The sequence below is a fragment of the Patagioenas fasciata genome, chromosome 4, assembly GCF_037038585.1.
Source record: "Patagioenas fasciata isolate bPatFas1 chromosome 4, bPatFas1.hap1, whole genome shotgun sequence".
Lineage (NCBI taxonomy): Eukaryota > Metazoa > Chordata > Aves > Columbiformes > Columbidae > Patagioenas > Patagioenas fasciata.
The window spans coordinates 25,201,218-25,223,122 of NC_092523.1; the positions used below are offsets into that span (position 1 = coordinate 25,201,218).

The 21,905-nt window shown below is 38.6% G+C and overlaps 1 protein-coding gene across 2 annotated transcripts in view; it reads left to right on the plus strand.

Moving 5' to 3' along the window:
- Positions 1-21,905, plus strand: part of UBE2K (ubiquitin conjugating enzyme E2 K) — a 44,604-nt gene that overhangs the window by 6,223 nt on the left and 16,476 nt on the right. Inside the window, exons 2-4 of one of the 2 annotated variants that reach the window (XM_065837122.2) lie at positions 1,124-1,172; positions 15,446-15,539; positions 20,728-20,786. In XM_065837122.2, the coding sequence (XP_065693194.1) occupies positions 1,124-1,172; positions 15,446-15,539; positions 20,728-20,786 (202 nt within the window). The remainder of the gene's footprint in view (positions 1-1,123; positions 1,173-15,445; positions 15,540-20,727; positions 20,787-21,905) is intronic. The other variant, XM_065837120.2, reaches the window with a different exon arrangement.

Consider the following 21,905-nt stretch of genomic DNA (forward strand, 5'->3'; position numbering starts at 1 on the left):
TCAGGCTAAACAAGTTCTGGGTTCGAACCCTGAAGATAAAACAGATATGAGATCCTTAGTGCTTCTTTAAGCTGCATTTCTCCAAAACTTGGAGATCATCTTAGCTTTAAAATAGTGGTTTGTGACATCCTTTGTACATTCCCAAAAGTAATTTTGTCTACTGTGTATTTCAAACCATGCCTATGATTTTAGGCAAAGCAAGGTTTAGACCCGTTTCCTATAGTTACATGAGAAGGATACTGAAATGCCATTACAGTGCATCTTTGGTTTTCTTAATTCTGTCTATGGTGTGTTTGGTTGTATCTTCCAGTTTGTGCTGGAAAATAATTCAGAATTAATCTGTATGTCTTTCCCTTCAAAGGAGTTTGTCCCCGAGTTGCTTTTTTGGTACCTAAAGAATAGTTGATTCAAAACAAAAAGCATTTATTAGGATAGTTTAAGAAAAGTACTAGTTATTCTTGCTTCTAAGGTGGTCTTTCTGAACTATTAATTTACTTGTAATTTTAAGCCTTTTTATCTGAACCATGTAGCTGTTTTTAAACTTCTCTGAATGTAATACCATTGAACTTGTATGACTTGTATGATCAGTATTACATAGATGCTAGTAAGCACTAGGGTTATGAATATTACTTCCATCTGTGATTCAAAATAATTAAAATATAATGGTAGTGATCGTTTGACCAGACCTATGAGTTGACCAAGTATTGGTAGTGGGAATATTTGTACAGGGAAGGCAAGATCTATTGTTCATTCCTGTGTTCAGTTAATGTCATTTTTTCATGTTAATGTGTATTCAGTTGAGTCCAAATTTCTAGTGAATGGTCTACATATCAGTTGGTAGAATCCTAAAGATTTTGGGAGTAAGTGGAAAACAAAAAAAACACCCTTGCTCTCTGTTGGAGTCTGGCTCATGTTGTTGTCTTTGGTAATCTCTTAAAAACCTGACTAAAGAGAGCAGTCACTGGTTACAGGACTGGGTTAGTCAATTTAGGCTTAGGGGTGAGGCTGCAGCTACCAGGTGTTACTGTATGACCACAAATCTTTGTGGACTTGAAGGTAGTTGGAATAAGCCAATCCTTTAACCTTCTCAGTCTCCCATTCATTCTTCTGTGCTTGTTTCCAGGAGTTGGGCTTTAATAGGAAAGAAGTGTATAGGAAAGAAGAGTCCTAAGGTTAGTTCACTTTACTCAGTATGAAATTTACATAAAGTTAACATTTTACCATAGCAAAATTGTTTGAACTGCAAGGAAGTGCTGGTTAACAGTCCAATCGTGAATTGTGTAATGGTCTTTCAGTTGCATTAAACTTGTTAAACTAGTGCAAATACTTAGTGCAGTTCTTAAATTATTTACCCATTAAATGGTTTCTAGCTTGTTTCATAATCCTAGTAAGGATTGTTGTCATTGCTATACTTCATCACTTTTACACTAATAATTTCTGCTCTTTATTAAATGGAGAAAATGCCTTTGGTTAAACTTTATCATTAATATGCAGACTTTTTGTCTCTGACAAGCTAGGTAAAACTTTGCTGCAATTTAGATAAGGAAAATAAGTAATTTAGTTCTTTTACAGCAAAGAATGACAATTTCGAGAAATAGTATTCTATAAGGCACTCTAGGGATGTAGTCCACTTTTGCACTCCTGACTTATCTCCGATTTTCTCTTCAGATTGTAGCAATGTTAATACTTGTAATATTTGAATTGGGAGCATTTGAATGTGTTTGCCATGAGTATTTTCAATAAAATGATATCTGCATAATATATAAAGTACCTCTATGAGCAGCAGAAATAACCATATTTGAAGATCAGACCTGTGTCTGTTATTCTGGTATGTTGTAACACATTTATGCTAAGGCCATGGATTGCTTCTCTCTAGTCTTCGAAGTGTCTGCACAAGACAGTGATGTCGTGAATATTCCTGGCTACAGAAGTAGTTCAGCAATTACATTTTACTTGACGCCATAAAACGCAGTTATATGGTATAACTCCAATTTGGAGTTACGTCTAAGAGAGCTGAGCTCATACTGTGTATCGTTCTGTTGGAGAGTTAATAGTGGCTGTCCTATCTACCTTTGTCTGTTGTCAGAAGATGCATGGGAAACTAACTTGTGTTCATTGTTTCATTGTTTCTTTTCATTATTAACCAACAAGATCAACAGTTCATTGGAAAAGGGAATGACTAATGATTGTATGAGTCTAGTTACTTTAGAAAATCAAAGTTTAAGATTACATGCCTTCAGAATCTAAAATATGTTTGTGCAGTGTTTTATGAAGGGGGAAAAAAACACAAAACCCACAAATGCATCAGTCCATGTTTTACTTAAATAGGTAGTTTAGTTCAAGCCCAATATATATATACACGTAACTTTTTAAACTGAAAGTGAACTGTGAAAAAGTATTTTAAAGTTTTTGCCGTGTTGGATTGTGTTCAAGTACAGAAGGCCATTGTGAAATAAGGTAGAATAGATAAATGGAAATCGTGGTGGCTGTGTTGTATTTGCTGCTTTTCTGGCAACTCTTAGAGCCTTCATGGTGTTTTAATAAGACTTTTGAAATAGGGGCTTCCATAAGGATGCTGGTGCAGAATAACTGCACTGAGCTCTTTCTACCTGTCTTCAAACTGCAAGTGAATTAGCATACTTGACTTAAAATGAGCTGAATCCTGTGATTCCTTCATATGTAGAACTACTAGCAACCTAGGTAGGATAACTTACAGAATGTAGTCTACCTGGAGCCCAGATCAGGGATGTCACCAGGACACTCCCCAACCTGATGCCCTTGAGGTGCTACTACCCACTACTGATCTTCCAGACAAGTGGGGAAGAAGCTGCATCCCGTAGTCTGAGGGGAGTGAAGAAAGATTTTAAGGCCTTGGGATGGTTGGTGAAAGAGTCTGGGGCACAAGTTGTTTTCTCTTCCCTCCTTCCATTTTTGGGTGCTGATATGGGATGGAATAGAAGAATTTGGTCCATAAATGATTGGCTGCAAGACTGGTGCTACAGGCAGGGCTTTGTATTCTTTGAAAATGGCTGGTTTTATAAGATACCAGTCCAGACAGTGATGCGTGAGAGAGGTTTATCTCACAGGGGCAAAAGGATGCTGGAACAGGAATTAGCAGGGCTCATTTGGAGAGCTTTAAATTAGATTGAAAGGGGGATGGAGTTGTAGCTGGGCTTGCACCAGTGGGGCAGCACCCTAGAGTTGATGAAGACTGGGAGGCCTCCCTTACCACTAGGGTGAAATCAGTGTGCTCAGCTCGCTCCCTGAAATGCCTGTACACCAATGCGTGCAGCATGGGGAATAAGCAGGAGAAGTTAGAAACCTGTATTCGAACAGGAGATTATGACCTGATGGCAATTACAGAGATGTGGTGGGACAGCTCATATGACTGGAACGTGGTCATGGATGGCTATATGCTTTTCAGGAAAGACAGGTCAGCCAGGTGTGGTGGTGGAGTTGCTCTTTACATGAGAGAGCAACTAAAATGTATAGAGTACTGTTCAGAGGTGGATGAGGAGCGAGTTGAGAGTCTATGGGTGAGAATTAAGGGTTGGGCTGGCAGGGGTGATACTGTTGTGGGTGTCTATTACAGGCCACCAGTTCAGAGTGACGAAGTTGATGAGGCCTTCTACAGGCAGCTGAGAGTGGCCTCCCAGTCACAGGCCCTTGTCGTTGTGGGGGATTTTAACTTCCCTGATGTTTGCTGGAAGGACTACTCAGCCAGCCAGCCACAGTCTAGGAGGTTCCTCCAGGGCCTTGACAATAACTTTCTGATACAAATGGTGGAGGAGCCGACTAGGAGAGGTGTGCTGCTGGAGGGTCTGGTTGAGGCAGTAAAGGTCAAGGGCTGCCTTGGTTGCAGCGATCATGAGATGATGGAGTTCAGGATCTTGTGTGGCAGGAACAGAACAGCAAGCAGAATTGCAAGCCTGGACTTCAGCAGGGCAAACTTCAGCCTTTTCAAACATTTGCTAAGGGAGATTCCATGGGCAAGGCTGCTTGAAGGTAAAGGGACTAGTTGGTTAGTGTTCAGGGACTGTTTCTATCAGGCACAAGATCAGAGCATCCTGACAAGCAGGAAGTCAAGGAAGGGAGCCAGGACACCTGCGTGGTTAAACAGGGAACTGCTGGGTAAGCTCAAGTGGAAGAGGGGAGTGTGTAGATCATGGAAGGAGGGGCTGGCCACTTGGGGAGAATATAAGACAGTTGTCAGAGGGTGTAGGGAGGCAACTAGGAAAGCTAAGGCCTCCTTAGAATTAAACCTGGCAAAAGGGGTCAAGGACAACAGGAAGAGCTTTTTCAAATACGTGGCAGATGAAACTAACACCAGAGGCAATGTAGGCCCACTGATGAATGAGGTGGGTGCCCTGGTGACAGAAGACACAGGGAAGGCAGAGTTACTGAACGCCTTCTTTGTCTCTGTCTACTCTGCCAGAAGCTGTTCTGAGGAGCCCTGTACCGCTGAAGCCCCAGAGGAAGTCAGGACAATGGAGGAGTTTGCCTCGGTTGATGAAGACTGGGTTAGGGAGCAGTTAGGCAATCCGGACATCCATAAATCCATGAGTCTGGATGGGATGCACCTGCGGGTGCTGAGGGAGCTGGCTGAGGTCATTGCTGGACTGCTCTCCATCATCTTTGCCAAGTCTTCGGAAACAGGAGAGGTGCCTGAGGACTGGAGAAAAGCAGATGTCACTCCAGTCTTCAAAAAGGGCAAGGAGGAGGACCCGGGTAACTATAGACCAGCCAGCCTCACCTCCATCCCTGGGAAATTGATGGAACAACTTATCTGTGGTGCCATCTCAAGGCATATCAAGGATAAGAAGGTCATTAGGGACAGTCAGCATGACTTCACCAAGGTGCAAGTTATGCTTGACCAACCTCATTGACTTTTATGAGGACATAACAAGGTGGATAGATGATGGCAGAGCAGTGGATGTGGTCTACCTTGACTTCAGTAAAGCGTTTGACAGTCTCCCACAGCATCCTTACAGCTAAACTGAGGAAGTGCAGTCTGGATGATCAGATAGTGAGGTGGACTGTGAACTGGCTGAAGGGAAGAAGCCGGAGAGTCATGGTCAATGGTGCGGAGTCCAGTTGGAGGCCTGTATCTAGTGAAGTGCCTCAAGGGTCAGTACTGGGGCCAGTACGATTCAATATATTCATCAGTGACTTGGATGAGGGAATAGAGTGCACTGTCAGCAAGTTTGCTGATGACACCAAGCTGGGAGGAGTGGCTGACACACCAGAAGGCTGTGCTTCCATCCAGCGAGACCTGGACAGGCTGGAGAGTTGGGTGGGGAAAAATTTAATGAAATATAACGAGGACAAGTGTAGAGTCTTGCATCTGGGCAGGAACCACCCCAGGTTCTAGTATAAGCTGGGGAATGACCTATTAGAGAGCAGTGTAGGGGAAAGGGACCTGGGGGTCCTGGTGGACAGCAGGATGGCCATGAGCCAGCACTGTGCCCTTGTGGCCAAGAAGGCCAGTGGCATCCTGGGATGTATTAGAAGGGGGGGTGGTTAGTAGGTCAAGAGAGGTTCTCCTTCCCCTCTACTCTGTCCTGATGTGACCACATCTGAAATATTGTGGCCAGTTCTAGGCCCCTCAGTTCAAGAAGGACAGGAAACTGCTGGAGAGAGTCCATTGTAGGGCAACAAAGATGATGAAGGGCGTGGAGCATCTCCCTTATGAGGAAAGACTGAGGGAACTGGGTCTCTTTAGCTTGGAGGAGACTGAGGGGTGACCACATTAATGTTTATAAATATATAAAGGGTGAGTGTCATGAGGATGGAGCCAGAACCAATGGTAGGACAAGGGGTAATGGGTTCAAACTGGAACACACAAGAGGTTCCAGTTAAATTTGAGAAGAAACTTCTTCTCAGTGAGGGTAACAGAGCACGGGAACAGGCTACCCAGGGAAGTTGTGGAGTCTGTTTCTCTTGAGACATTAAAAACCTACTTGGACACATTCCTGTGTAGCCTCATCTAGGTGTTCCTGCTTCAGAGGGGGGATTGGACTTGGATGATCTTTCGAGGTCCCTTCCAATCCCTAACATTCTGTGGTTCTATGGACTGCGTTATCCAGAACAGGAGTCCCTTGCACTGCGCACATTCTGATGTTGAGTATCCCAGTGGCACTCAGGTTCTGGCAACTCATGACCACGATTAATGCTTCTAGGTACTGCAAATGTCTTGCGTACTTAATGGTGGACATAGCCCATGTCTGTGTTGGAGCCCATACACCAGCATGACACTGTAAGTAAACTGGTGTGTACATAGCTTTTGTGGCATAGCTTTACTAGTTTAACCACACTATCCTGCAGTGAGACAAGTAATGATTGTATAACTGCACTTTGGGCTTATACCAGTGTAGCTGTGTCAGTTACACTTCTTTGTGCACGTCACTGGCACAAAGATTTTGTCAGAAATGATTCAGACAGACAGTAAAGTTTCAAAATTCTTTCAAGTTGTCCTCAGGCAGTGCCGAGAAGCAGAGTCGCATTCCTCCTGCACCCTGGTCTCCTCTTCCCAGTTTTGTGCTCCTCTTACTTGCAATGTTTGTGATGAATCAGATCAGGGAGTTGGGTTAGAATGAAAAAACTTTCTTACTGAAATATTTTAAAGTCAGATGCTTGCTCTGCAGTTGTGTGAACACTTGCACAAAATCCTACCCCTTCTTTAACATTAGTTGGACCAGGACCAGGAGGAAAGTAGGACTGTGGCAGCTGTTAGACTGACTTAAGTTGCCATGAAAGTACAGGCTCTTATATTTTTTGGTAGAGTGGTGTTTTAACAGCTAAACATTAGCAAGAATAGGTATTTATATACCTTGGTGATGCTCTGGGCTAAGTCTTGAAAAATGAAGACATTTTAAATACTTGAGATATTTTGTGTTCTGTCAGGAAAAAACAAACAAATTCTCAGTATTGTTTTTGTGTATAAACATGTGTAATAATACAGAAGTTTAAGGTTGGCACAGGTTTAGTCTCGAAGACATTTTTATCAAGATGCATTTAAGAAGTAAAACTATGAAAAATATGAAAATTCTAGTCTGAATGTATTACCAGTACTACAGAATTCACAGTATTCATATTTGTAGCTCCTTAGGTATATTAAAATACGAGTTATGTGTTGGTAACATAGTATATTGATCACTACATGAAAAAAATAGTACATAAAAAATAATGTTGCACTTTTTAACTGAAACAGGCGTAACTCTAGAAATAGATGTGAATACAGTGAGATGAAATAGAATGTGAAATGTGAAAGAATTTCAAGACTGAAATTGAGAGTAGGGTCAAAGAATGTGGGAGCATTTAAAGAAAATGCATTTATTTGTAGTGAACGTTTCTTATCTAGGAAAACTGCTCTTGAATGTGCTTTATTTTCCTCTCTTGTCCTTGCCCTGCCCCAAACATTTGGTGCACAGATGAGCACTGCTCTGTGCTTTGAAGGTCAGCAAGAGCTCTGAGTATGCAAATGTGATCTGCTCATCTCAACTGATAGTTCAGTGTGAATGCTTCATAGCCGTGACTGTGGTGGTGATGTGACATTTCTGCTTCTCAGTAGTAACAAGCTTCAGTTTTTTAGGGCTCTGGAGATGTGCTTGATTCTTTTCTTTCAATCTGGAGTGAGTCTGAAGGAAAACTTGAGAAGTATCAAACTATTCCCTCTTGCTTTGGTAGCTCTTTGTGACTGGAAAAAAAAAATGTTTTTACAAACCTCAATATTTTTGAAGTTGAATTTGCTGGTTTGCTGCAGGACAGTGTCCTGCACTTTGCTTCCTAGTAGGATAAATCCTGCCTTTTTGCTGTTTTCCTGTTTCTTGTAGAAGGCTGAGCTAAGCAGATACAACCTGCTTATTGTGAGCTACTCTGTGGTAGCAAAAGGTTGAGAAAATAGAGCGTTAGTTTGAAGAGAAATAAGGCCATGGAGATAAGAGGACAGGCTGATAGTTGACTTCTTAGGCTGGAGCCTAAGAGGTAAGCTTTGTTAGAATCCTCCCTTTCTGGCATGCCAGTGATATGGAGAGAGCTGAATCATTTGGACTAAGTTGAGAGAGTTAACAGTATCATAGCAAAAGAGTGTAAGAAAATAATGTGATGATTATGTCAAAACCAAATTACTTTGAATATTTATTGACAAATTTGCAAGGGGTTGGTAAATGGGATAAGAATGAATTTGTTTTTGTTTTTTAAGTCATTAATTTAAATAATTGTTTAATGGTGTAAGTTCTGCTACTGAAAGGTTGACGTTTTCTGCTTAACACTTGTGTTGACTCAGAGTACTCATGGCCTTTTGCAAAAATAGCATTATGTGGAGCATTATGATAGTAAATCAGATGATCTTTTCCTATGACTCTCTTGAGATACGTTTATGCCAGATTTTGGTGTAGAGTAGGACTGTTGTGGTAGAATATAAAATGGGGGGAGGGTAAGAAGTGTTTTTTGAGATACTAATAACTTTACCATAGATCAATTTTGTGAGCATGGCTTCAGACTAGGCTGAAGTTACTTCTATCTTAGTTTGGCTTTTTAAATATTATATTGGTTCTTAAAGCATCAGTATAAACTATTTGGATGTTCAAAAGCACTTACTTTACATTTGTAACTTGTAGCTATATTAAAGAAGTAACTAAATTTTGATTAGATTTTAGGTAGATTAAAAAGTGTTTACTGCTAATTTACCTCATAGAGGAATTAAGCAATAATTTAAAATTCTGTCTGAAAGAAAGATAAAAAGGCACTTTTTTGTTGATGCAATTGGGAAATAATTAGTGATAGAAAACCTTTTGTTTTATATGCACACCTTCCCTTGCAAGCTAGTGGATGTTGTCATTGGTTGAGAAAATTCTGGAGATATTTTTCAAATTTACTCCTTAATCTTTGCTGAAATATTGGCATGTACTTTCTTTAATATTTTTGTCACTTAAAACTTTTCCTTAATATTTAAGTTGCTAGTCTTAAAACACTGAATGGTTACAAATCTTTAATACTTAGCTGCTTTTACTGCAACTAGACTTGTTCATCTATACCCATCACTTATTTATATGTGTGTCTTTTCAGGTTAGGATTTTTCTGTTGCGTGTGTGGTTTTTTTTTTTATATATACACATATTTCTTTAGTTTTCTATGAGTCACTTTATGTAAAAACAATGTAAAGAAATGGAAGATAGTACTTTGGCTCATGTGAAGTATATTCCTCTAAAGATGGAGAAAAATCACATTACAGGACCTATAAAATCACAAATGCAAATAGTGAGTTGCTGTATGGAATAGCAGGGTTTTCGTTTTTATGCCTAGAATTATTCAGAAGTAACCATTGAGTTTTAATTTCCAAACCTAATCCTGTTTAAAGTAGGAGGCTTTTTGTTTGTTTGCTTGGAGAAGGGCAGGTGTGTGATGGTCTTTTGGTTTTATGAATCCTTATTTACCATCTCAGCATTAATACCCAGATACGTTTGGTACGAACTTTGCACGTGATATCTGAATATGTAAGGTGAGACAGATACACTTAGAACATACAAGTAATAATTCATTTTTATGTTATTATATTCTTTTTAAGAAAGAAGAAACTTCTTCTCAGTGAGCGTAACAGAGCACTGGAATAGGCTGCCCGGGGGGCTGTAGAGTCTCATTCTCTGGAGACATTCAAAACCCGCCTGAACACATTCTTGTGTAGCCTCATCTAGGTGTTCCTGCTCTGGTGGGGGGATGGGACTAGATGATCTTTCAAGGTCCCTTCCAATCCTTAACATTCTGTGGTTCTGTGAATTGAAGCTATTAATATTGATAATAAACATTATTTATTTTCCTTTGTTGTTTTGGCCACAACAGTTCAAAACATAGTATGTATGGTAATGGATGCATAGTGGAGAATTTAATGGAATCATAGAATACTTTGGGTTGGAAGGGACCTTCAAGGGTCATCTAGTCCAAATCCCCCTGCAATGAGCAGGGACATGTGCAACTGGATCGTGTTGCTCAGAACCCTGTCCAGCCTGGCCTTGAATCAGGAATGTGGCTTTTTACATTATTTTAGACCAATTTTCTTATGCAGGAATCAAAGGTCTAATGTTAAGATAATATCGTGGGGGGAGTAAGTGGAGCTGGTTGGTTCTAGAATAACTTCACTCAAAATTTCTTTGTATACCGTCATCATCCAGTATTAAGTTTATGATGTGTATTGTAGCCATGACTGACTTAGGAGTGTGTGGAGCTGGGGCTGAGAGGGAGCGGGCATTTTTTTTCCCTTCTATTTGCGGTTTCAATATAGATGTCAAAAACTCCTGGCCATGTAATTAATTAAAAAAAAAAAAAAAAAAAAAAAAAAAAAAAAAAAAAAAGAAAACATCCTACTGCTGCATTTTTGGTTAAACCTGCCAGTGTCTATCCATACATTGCCAACTCTGATAATAGGCATTTTTATACTGAGTACTTGAGGTTAACTTTTTTCTGATAACCTACTTATCAAAATAACAGTAGAATTTAGAGGGTTTTCGTAAAGCCTAGAAACTTCAAATGCATTTGTAATTCCTACTAAAAAAAAAAGTCATTTATCTTCAGTCTTCAGGAAGCAGACTTACCTCAAGATTGGACTTGGAATATATAATTTAATTTTTTACTAAATGTAGTAAATACTATTTTGTATATGGGAAACAAATGTTTAGAAGAGCAGTGCAATTCTTATCATCTTAACATTCTCCTATGATGTTGATATGTTTTGTCTTGGCTCTATTTTTGCTTTTTATCTTCTCTGAAGTTAAACTTTAATTTTTAGAAGTGGAGGGTACTGGACTAGTGAAGAGGGTAACAAGCCATGAATAACATAAATAAGAGTTTTTAAAAGGCAGATTGGAGAGGAGGAGATGCCATGGAAGGCTCAGGAGAAAGGGTGGATTAACTGCAGGAGGAAGGCAGGGCACTCTGATGAGGGACTCCTTGTTAGGGCCTGGATACCATGGTGAATGCAAAGAAGAACTTGTTGTCAGCTCAGAGTAATATTGCAAGGTCCAGGGCTGCTCTCTAAAAGTATTTTAGTAGAAGTGGAGATGATGTGTGTGATAGTCTTCACAGTGGCAGAACTTACTCTTCAAAGTTTCTGCTGGAGTGTGTCTTTCTATACAAGGAAGATACTCAGATATAAAACTATACAGTGTAATTCTGGAATTTTTTTTTGAAGAGGAGGCAGGCAAAGACAAGTCAAAATACTATCTATCAGTAGCTACTGTGATAAATGTGGTTAAGTGTTCAGGAGATGCTCACAGAATGACTCTTCATGAAGGATTGCTTCCTTTGTGTTTCTTTTTAGAGATAAGGCTTTTGTAATGGATGAAAGTGCCTTGTATGAATCTTCCCCAGCTTTTCTGCCTCATGCATGCTTGGGTTTAATCTCTACAGGGCAGAATAAAATTGTGTAAGCATGACTATAGCAATGCATGAGGAGCCTTGGCAGTTGGGATGGTCTAAAAGATGACAAATGTGTTGACTAGAGCCCCAGTGTGAAACAGTCAATGCATTTAAAAAGAAGAAAAGGCTATGCATAATCTGACTAGAATATGAAGAAATACAGATGAGGGAATGACATGATGCCTTGCATCATATCAGGGGTGTTAATGTAACCACTCCTTTCTCTTATGTTTTTGTCAGTATTGGTCAAAATAATTTTCAGATGTGATGATGGAAGTTCTGCTGGTGTAGTGTTTGGCCTGTAGATTCCTACACAGGAACTTTGGTGTCAATTGAGTGTTTCACATTGGTGAGAAATGCTGGTGGCAATTGTATTTTTACAGAATTTACCTTCGTTGAGGTTATGGAAATAAATGCTGCTAGTGATGGCGTGGCTCAGATATTTCAGGAATTGCTACTCCAGTGATTCAGTCACCAAATTGTTATTGAGTCAACAGGAGACGATGCTACTTCAGACTTGATATGGAAGCATGATGAGGTCTTTATAGAATAATTGCTTCTGGAAAATCAACTTGTGTTGCTAGATCAGAATTTGATTCATAAACTCTGTGCTAAGATGATTAGTGTCAGAGGTACATTTTTGGAGAACTCTGCTGTTGGTAACATTTTAGAGATGGATTGTTACAATGGAGGCCAGGGATTTATTCTGTTAGAGCCGCTAAAATTAAGTAATTTTATTCTGTGTGATCCTTATTAAGGGGAAATATTATAGGAAAACACTCCAGATTTAATTGGATGAATAATCACTTCAGCACAGTTAAATACTAGTTTACTCACAGGATGAAGCAAAAAGCAAGAGTTGGCAAGGTCAAGCTGACATGCACCTCGAAAGGTCTATCAGAATACCATGAAAAAAGTTCTTCAGCTGTGTAAATAAAAAATGAATTTCTGATATCGGGAACATGTAGAATTTAAGCCTGAACTCAAAATTAGATTAATCCTTACACTGAACCAGTGTAAAATAGCCTGCCATTTTTCCTTAAGGTTCTGTCCAAAGAAGATGGGGGTGCGGAGACAACTATAGCTGTAGTCATGAAAGCAGTCACCTCATGTGGGGGACCAGGATCCATTGACTCTTGGAAGAAACTGGGCTTAGCAGTAGGGTGCTTGTTTTTTAACAAATGTATCAAGTTCGGAAGGGTTTGTTGTGGAAAAGTGGTTAGTGTGGTACTAATTGCAGTGTAATATGAAGGCGAGTATGCAGGCTGCACGCACAACACCGTGTTGGGCACTGATGAAAAGTGAAATGCTGAGTAGAAAATCAAGCAAGTTGCAGCATGGGTTAACCATAGATCGTATAATTGAAATTCATCCTTCTTGCTGGGCTTCAGTCCTCAAGGTGGAAGGTTACAGGTTTACTTGTGAGGAACAACTCCTGTTGTTACCTGGAAGCTTACCAGGTGAAGTTGAGAGGAGCTTACTAGTTGACAGAGGGAGAGCAGGAGAACCTGAATAGACCTGAGAATGACTACCTGAGCAGGTAGTTTTAGTGACTCCTTAACTGTAGTGGTTATTTAAACCAATGTGCTGCTTTGTGAGCTCAGAGGCAATGCACATGGGCAGAACCCCTGAGGAAGCACGCTGCAGCCACTGAAGGGGAAAAAACTGCCCTGGGAAGCCTTGCTGGGACTCCATCCCTTCATCTGAGCCTTGTGTCATGCTGCTGCAGAAGAAGGCAAGTTTGATCTTGGGTTATGCTGGTTGTGGTGTATTTTCAGTGAGTGCAACGGTGTTCCTGGTACTGCTTCTGTGACTCTATCTAAATTCATTCATGTATAGGGTAGTTAGGTGGTCATGGGGTGTAGAGCTGAGAAATTCTTAAAAAATCAATACGGGGAGATGAAAATCGTAACTTGTTTATAGCAAAATTAAAGCTGAAAAGGGAAATTGGTATAAATACCACATATATTTGAGGAGAATGAATACTAGAGATGCAAAGAAAGTTGTTGAAGCTGGGAAACCATGCTGTCACAGGTGGGCATAAATAGATTATACATTTACCTAAATTGTAGTTTAGAAAGCTTTTAACAATTGTGATGTTGTGGAATGAGCTACCAGTTGGAATAGTGAGAGCAGAAAACTTAAAAGGAGGGTTGGAAAGTTTATAAGAGGAAAGTGTTGCCTGTGATTGATTTGGGTTCAGAGAGGGGGTTTCTTACGGTGCCTGCCTATTGGGGAGGGCTGTCTTGCTGGAACAGTCTGATCTGCTGCTGCTCAGTATTATGGAAACAAAGCTTTGAAAGAAAACTGTTCCATTTGCTCTCTAATCAGGCAAATTATATGAAAAGTAGTAGGAAAGAAAATAAATTTAAAATACCTTTGAAAACATAATTTCATCAGTTCTATTAATAACTTCCTTTCTCTGATACCTTAGCTAGGGTCATGAAAGACAACACAAGATCTGGTGCTGGGCTTAAAACAAAAGGTACTTTATAGTTAGAAAATCGTAAAACATAACCATTACTGAATACTGGCTTTTGATTTTTGGAGGTGCACAGTGCATTCTTAATTTGTAGTGTGGTTGAATCTTTGTTTTTCAGTGTGCTATTTGGCTTCTTGTATGCAGTTACAGGTGCTGCCTCATTTGTGTGGGTTGAAGGGCTTTTACCCAAATTTTAAAGGCAAATGCATGTAACTATTGATGTAAAAAGCTCCTGGGTCACCGTAGGATTAATTTAGTGAAACTTTTGATTAGGGTATTTCACATGGTGAAACTTTTACTTAAACTGTTTTTTCCTCCTACCTGTGAGCATCTCTGGTCAGAAGAGCACCCTCTTCAGTGGGGGGAACTGAATCTACAGAGCATTTACAGGAAGGAAATAGAGATAATCTCACAGCTGTTCTTCAGGGAAGAACTTAACTGTTCACATCATTGGTAGATCCAAGAACCAGTTGATGGAAACCATCACCTTTATCTGACTTAAACCTTCTCTCATAGCTGTCAGCAACTGGGTTTACTCTGAGAGAGCAGCACAGCTACATGGGGATTTTTGGTGTAGAACTAGTTGTAACAATTTAAAAATACCTGAGAAAATTATGAGTTTTTGAAAAACAAAAAAAACCCCACAACTGAAACGTAGGATTCAAGAAATCTGTGGTGCAGTCAGTGAGTGTGGTATACAGAAGTAGCAGAATGAACAAACGTGTAGTAACTTCATGGTATGTCTTCCTAAAAGGAGATTCTGCTTTGTTTCCCAAAAAAAAGTTACTGACTGGAGGATTTGAATGAATTTCACTAATATTGCTCTTGGAACTTGGAAAGCAAATTCAATGGAACAAGTAGCTCTGGCTAAACACTCCTGAGAATCTGTTTCTGGATAACATATGGGTTTTTTAGTATCGAAATACAGTGTTTTGTAGGCAAGTTGATATGGGGTGTGAAAATGTTGAGGAGGTGACAATTAAATTCGAGTTATAAATAAATTGTACCTTACGCCTAAATATTTAAGAGAAACATGATCTTAAACGAGACTACAGTATTCTGTTTAGATCATTGTGTTGTTAAAAATAGTGAGTGATCCATTTGGGGAAGTCTTTCTGTATTCCAGTGAAAGTGACAATCATGTCTACTATTAATTAAACTGTTCTAAACAAGAAAAAAAATGTGTAACTCAGTCAGTTTGGTTTTATAGTTTAACATATGCAGAACTAATACCTGATTTGAAAGATCATGGTCTTTTTAAAATGTAATCAACTTTTAAAATATAGCTTTAGATATTATATTGTTGGGTTGCTTTGCTTATTTTAGTGATAATATAATATTATTTAAATTACTAATGCTTCGCAAAAAGTCTATTTTTAATGAAGTAAAATTCCAGCTGGAAGATAGCTATTCACGTTAGGTTACTATATTTAAAATTTTTTATTTATATATTTTTTAAAAAACTATTCTGAAAATTTAAAATACCATATTTTTGGGTAAATTTGTATGTCAACTGTTTACTCATGACTCTTTGTTTCTCTGTTTATTTTTAAGACGAGCAAAAATCAAATTAAAGTAGATCTTGTAGATGAGAATTTTACAGAATTAAGAGGAGAAATAGCAGGACCTCCGGACACACCATATGAAGGCAAGTAATGTTTTTGTGTATGCAATCATTGTACACTTCGAATTGTGTCTTGAGATGCTTTGTTTGTAAAATTAATTTATAACATAAAAATGTAGAGCTACGTGTCTTAAAATAGTCTTTTTTAAAAAAAATATCAAATTTTAAGCTTGAAAAAATACTTCAATTTCTGTGTTGCCTGAAGACAGATCTGTTCTACAGTAGGTCAGACTATGGCATATCAAAGGTTAATTGACAGGTATAAGGTGTGCAGTGTAGTTGGTATGCTGCTGACTTTTGGTTGTTTACCATCTTGACAGTTTAAGCTCCTTAGCCATGGAGCATCAAGAAGCTGAGCTCCAGAATCTAATGTAACAATACATGTATTTCTGTGATGTAATATGGTGGTCATTCAAAAACCTGTTGCATTTTTCCATCTCAAGGAGAAATGTCATTGCAGATTAAATTTGGGATGAATCTCAAGCATCCATGGGTCCCAATATTTAATTTATACTGGGGTGGAGGACTCTATAGTAGAACTTGTTTATGAAAGCTGGTATCAGTAATTGTGCATCTCTTCAGTCTGTAAAAAGCAAGATAACTTATTACATAGAGGAGGTTTAACAGAAGCTAACATAGCATACTTCATCAGAGATACCAAATTACTCAATAGTGCTGGTACTTGTAAACTTTCTGTTTGTATGTATTATATATGGAGCTGGCAGATACACCTTCTATTGAAGTTACTTGATCGTAAATGAGGATTATTTATTTAATATTTGGTTACTTTTAAATAGTGTTCTATTCAAATTTTCCATGCCAGGTATCTACTTTGATTTGAATTTGAACTTCCAGTAAACAAAAATGTCTCAAGGAAAGATACAGGCAAATAAATAATTTTGTTGAAAATGAAAACAATTTTCTCAGTTTTCCCTTGCTCTAGTTGCTCCATGCTTTGGAACTAAGACTGGGACTTGATTATTGTCCAGAGACCAGACACATGCTGTTTGTCATTATTTTGAAAAACATGTTCTCATCAAGTGGGGAAAATATCAGAAAATAGTTTTGTAGCTTATAGGTGTACGTGCACTTGAACGTGTTGGTGGCTACTGATGAAAATCTGGTGGTTGTGCCTTCGCTGGGGAGGACATCACTTGTGGTTTCTGCTCCAGGCTGGGAGCTGCTGCAGCAGCAGCACTGGCCTGGAGATCAGGGAGTCTCCCCAGTGCCCACCACCCCCCAGGCCCCAGGGCGGATAAGGGTGAGGAAACAGCGTGCCAGGGGTTGACATTTGAGAATGTTGGGTAAAGGTAGAAGGTGTCAGAAGCTGAGGAGAAAGGAAATAAGCCTGGAAGGGAGAGAGTAGCACAGTAAGATCATCTGTGATGGTAGGGATGCTCCCCTCTAGAACTTGAGTCCCAGAGTTCCTCTGCTGACAAATAATGGTGGCTTTCTCCTTCCTCCCTTCACCCATGTCTCTCTATCCTCATCTCTTCAGCCACTAGAGTTTACTTGTCAGAAGGTAATGTCTGGAAAGAAGCTAATTTCTTCTGGTCGTAACGTGGGCCTTCAGTTTAAAAGGAGAACTGTGCTGCAGACCTGAAATACATAGTTATTCTGGTGACCTCTTTGAAAGTGGATTACTATTTAGTGTAATAGTTCCTCTGCAAATATAGCTGGTTTTGTAAAGTATACAGATGTGAAGATACTGCAAAATTAACTAATTGGATACTAGGAAGCATCAGAATGGTGGGGGGGAGGGTGTTGTTTTGGAAGGTTTTAGTGTTTGTTTTTCCATTCAAGCAGAATTCATCTTCCTCTGGTGAGCTGGTCTGTCACAGCTTGCCTCCCCCCTCCCCTCCCTTCAGACCAGCCTTACCATGGCTTATAAAATTGGCCTTTTTTTGGAGAATGTATTCAGAGTTATTTGAAATGAAAGTTGTATTCATGTGTCACAAAAGTTAAAAACTGTATAGCGATTCATAAAGAGGGTAAAAAAAGATTTGAATGCTTGTCTGCAGAACTGGGTTCTGTGTGATGCTGGATAATTCAGCTACACCAAAATTCCAGAAGCTGAGCACTGTGTATTCACAGATTCAGCTTATCCAGCTAATGAAATTCAGCAATATGTGTTTAGTGCAGAATTTGTTGTTGTGAAATGTATGCTTGCTTGCTTACATATGAGTACATTTAATGATGAAGATATAGTAAATACCCCATTTTGGGGGCTAAAACTATTATGTATTTTGATTATGGCAAGGATTTAATGGAAAAGTAACGTGATAGTAAGCTTACTTTAATCTAGAAGACACATGCATCGAGGAGCAAAATGAAATTTACTGGGAACCCAATTTCTGGTGTTTCCTGACACTTGAGTAATTTACTTTGGAATGTTAATATTTCTGTAACATAGTTTTATGCATTTATTCCCTTATGTAATTATGAAGGGTTTGCCAGTGAGTGTAGTTTAGATTTTATGACTAATGCAGTAACGCATACTGCATAATTACAGACTGATCTGTCATCTGTAGTCTGAACAGTGACACAGCAAGAAGTGCTTTATGAAGAAGAGTTAATTAGTGCAGTAGTTCAGGTCAGACAGTTCCCTGGTACAGGAGGGAATTCTAGGACCATGGTAAAGTGAAAGAACAGCAATATTTACTGTTGACTGCAGTTTTGAGGCATCTGAAAACAAACTGCTGCTGCAGAATTCTTTCATAGGAGATGTTAGGACATTGGTTTAAGTGTGATTGAGAGGAAAAGTGCCATCTATTGCGGACAAATTTTACAGCTTTTTCTGTCAGTTGTGTCAATGCATTTTGATCAAATTAAAAGAATATTGCAAAACACAGCTTCAACTGAAAAACATTTGCCATCCCAAAGGAGAACATGTATGTTTGGAGAGAGGACCTTTGAAAGTCTAGGTTAATGGCTGCTGGATTCTACTTGCTTCAAGAGCTTTTCAATAGATTATGGATTTTTTTTGTTTTGTTTTTTTAGACCCTGTGTAACTGTAGTATTAATTTCAAGCCAAATTCACAAGTGAGCCACAGTAACTGCAAAATTTATAATAGGGTTTTTCTTCAAGGAAAAGAGCTAGAACTTGTGAGACATATGCTCCAGTAGGAGTATAGAAGGAATATTCTCCCATTACTGTTTAATTCAATATCAAATATTAAATAGCTGTTGAAAAGCCATACATATGCCTATTCCTTTTAAAAAAATTCCACAGAAATACTGGTATGCAGAAGTTGGTACATTAGTCACTTGCATTTTAAATGTCATTAAGGAAATTATTATACAGATTTGTCCAGTTTAAGTCTTCAAGCCTGCATTTTTAACTGCAAAGTTCAGTACACAACAACAATACCCTATAAATAATATTACCAACTTCTTAGGCCCTGCAGTTTTAAAATATTTTGAACTTGTACATTCCAGGTAGAAAAAACGGTGGCTGAATAGCTGCAATCGTCCGTCTTTTAAAGGCAAGTTTTAGTGGTAAGCAGAAGAAATGGTAAAACTTAGGACAGGTTTTATATTACCTTACAAAATGGTGTGACAGCAAAATCGTACAGGGACTGATGAATTTCTGCAATCCAGGAGCAGTGTAATTGTTCTGTTTCTTAGAAGAAAAATGCTGCTGAATTATGCTTCAATTCAGACAAAAGGAAAAGCAAAGTTAGTTAAGATCTGTTGTTGATGTACCTATCTCCAAAAATATTGCGGCTGTGCTGTCCTGTAAGCAGAGAGGTGATGAGCTTAAGCATCAGCTATTTTAATTTTGGATTAATTTGCCTTTCTTCTACTGTATTTTCTGTTAAATCTTCTCAAGTTACTGCAGTGAGAACAAACAGCTGTATAAAGTCGTGGCAAATACAAAACTGCTATTAACCAGTTTGAGGTGTAGTGTATTAGACTGATTCATATTTTGAAAGTGAGAGGTGTTAGTAGCTGCTAAGGTGTGTTTTGGCACAGATAAAGAGCTGCCAGAGACCAAAATGTTCCGAGTATTCATTTTAGGTTCTTTTCCTGCATGTGGATGTTTCTGCCTGTATTGAGACTACTTGAGAGCTGGTTTTGTATGGAGTGATGTGCAGCAGAGTCAATTGCTCCTGAAATCCCAAGGGAGAAATAGGTTGCAGATACTTCAGCTTTAGTTCAAGGAAATTTATAAGCTGTAACAAAGTATATTGAGGGAGGGAAACGGTTCCTTCTGAAAGAACAGGAGTAGCAAGTGAGGAGAAATACTATCTGTCTCTGTAAAATAAAACGTCTAAATTGGTGTGTATGTCTTGTTAGACTTTGTTCTTCTTGTCATTAAACTGCTACCTGCCAAATGATCTTCAGTGAGCAGGCAGAGACAGTTTGAGATTGCTCCAGAAGACAGAAGTATTGATAGCAAACCTGAAAGTTAACAGAACTATTAATTGAAATAGATGTAGGTAATGATACTGAAACGGAGAGACAAATGAAGAATGTTTAGAAAAGGGCAGTAGAAGGTAATTCTGTCTGCCAAGCTCATACTGTCCTTTATTTGCATGCTGTAATTCTGCAGACTATATTAATAGTACTAGTGTGTCCAAGTGTTTGCAGAATTGGATTAGAAGTAACTACTTCAGACAGTAAAGTAGAACATAGTGAAAGTATCACTGGAGCCTCCTTTTGTTTTTTTCATTTCAAAGTGTGGGAGCTTTTCTTAAGTGATTTAGTTGAGCATTCTTCAATTCCAGAAAGTTTAAAATGAAATACAGTTAATTTCAGTTGTGTAATTTGAAAAAATTATTGGCATGAGGTATCAGAAAAAAGTCAAAATAATGTAATATGCCATGTTCAGCTTGAATATTCCTGTGGCCTGTGTTTCATCTGTTGCGGGGGGGATATTTACTTCACATTTTGATATATTTTACTAAAATAGAGCATGGAAATTACAAGGTTGGAGATGAGAAACTATAGAAGAATGTACACATTAAACTTACAAATCAGAATCTGTATTTCTTAAGTATAATCAAATATGACACTGTTAGATTGACTCTACATGCATTTATTTATAAAGTATATGAAATTTAGAGTTGTCTTCTAGCTAATGCTTCTGAGTAAATTTGAATGACTTAAAAACCTGTCTATTTAGAAACCTAAGCTTTATTGTTCTGAAAGACTAAGCTGGGGTAATGTTCTTTTCTTTTAACTTGTAATTATTTCTTGTCTTTTGCAGGTGGAAGATATCAACTAGAGATAAAAATTCCAGAAACATATCCATTTAATCCTCCTAAGGTACTGTAGACACTTTTTTGGTTAAAAAAAAAAATGGGCTCACAAGTTGGTTTTAACTATTCTTTTTCATTTGCCTGTGTGTAGTCACTTTGTAGTACCTGTCTTTCATGTTTGTTGTGTGGTGGTTTGTTTGTTTTGTTTTGTTTTTTTGTTTTGTTTTGTTTTGGGTTTTTTGTTTGTTTGTTTGTTTTTTGTTGTTGTTGTTGGTTTTTTTTAATTCTCCTCTGGAGAGGCATTACCACTGTCATTTTTAGGTAGAAATGATGCAGGATGCATAGCTGTATCCAATCAGGAGTACACTCTAATTATTCCTTAAAGTACAAACTGGTAGATTCTGGGTAGAAGCTTGTGCCTTATTATTTTCCCTCAGGTAGTTTATTATTGGCAAGATAAATAGAGTTTTCAGGCAGTTTTACTTGATGTAGAGATTATGGCTGCCTTCCCTCCCCTCACTATTAATGAAGAAATGCTGTAATAGATATGATTAATTCTTTTAATTTCTTGGGCTCCATAAATTGTATTTAGTTGACTCGTGTCTAACCTACCCAGTTTCTAGTAGTAATTATACAGTGAGGTGTACAGTTGTGTGAGTTGGAAGAGCCAATAGAGAAATACAATGGTCTTACTGCAACTCTGAAGGAATGTATGAAGCCTACACACAGATGAGAGACAAGAGAAATGGCCGTGGTAAAGTCAGTCCTACATTTTTGCATCTTATTGCCCTTTCAACTTTACTGTGTCTTTCTAGCACTTTAAATTTGTGAGTCCACTTCTCTTCTAAATATATCAATATGAGCAGTGTTCTCCCCAGCCATGTGCAACTGCAACTGTATATTCCTGTGCCCTAATTTAGTCCCTTCTTCCGTGTTTTCTGATGAATCAGCAGACTCCTGAAATGTCTGACTCAGCTCCTTGGTTGGTTTTCTGTTTGTCAGAAAGTTGTCTTTGAATTAAGAACGTGTCCTAGATCCTGTTTATTTTCACCCTGGTAGGTAATACTGGGAAGGAACTGGGGAAGAGAAGAGAGAGGTGCCAGTGGCTCTTAGCTCCTTGGCACTTGTCCTTTGAATGTCTTCCTTGACACTGGAGTGAAACACACTGAAAGTCTTAAAGAAACAT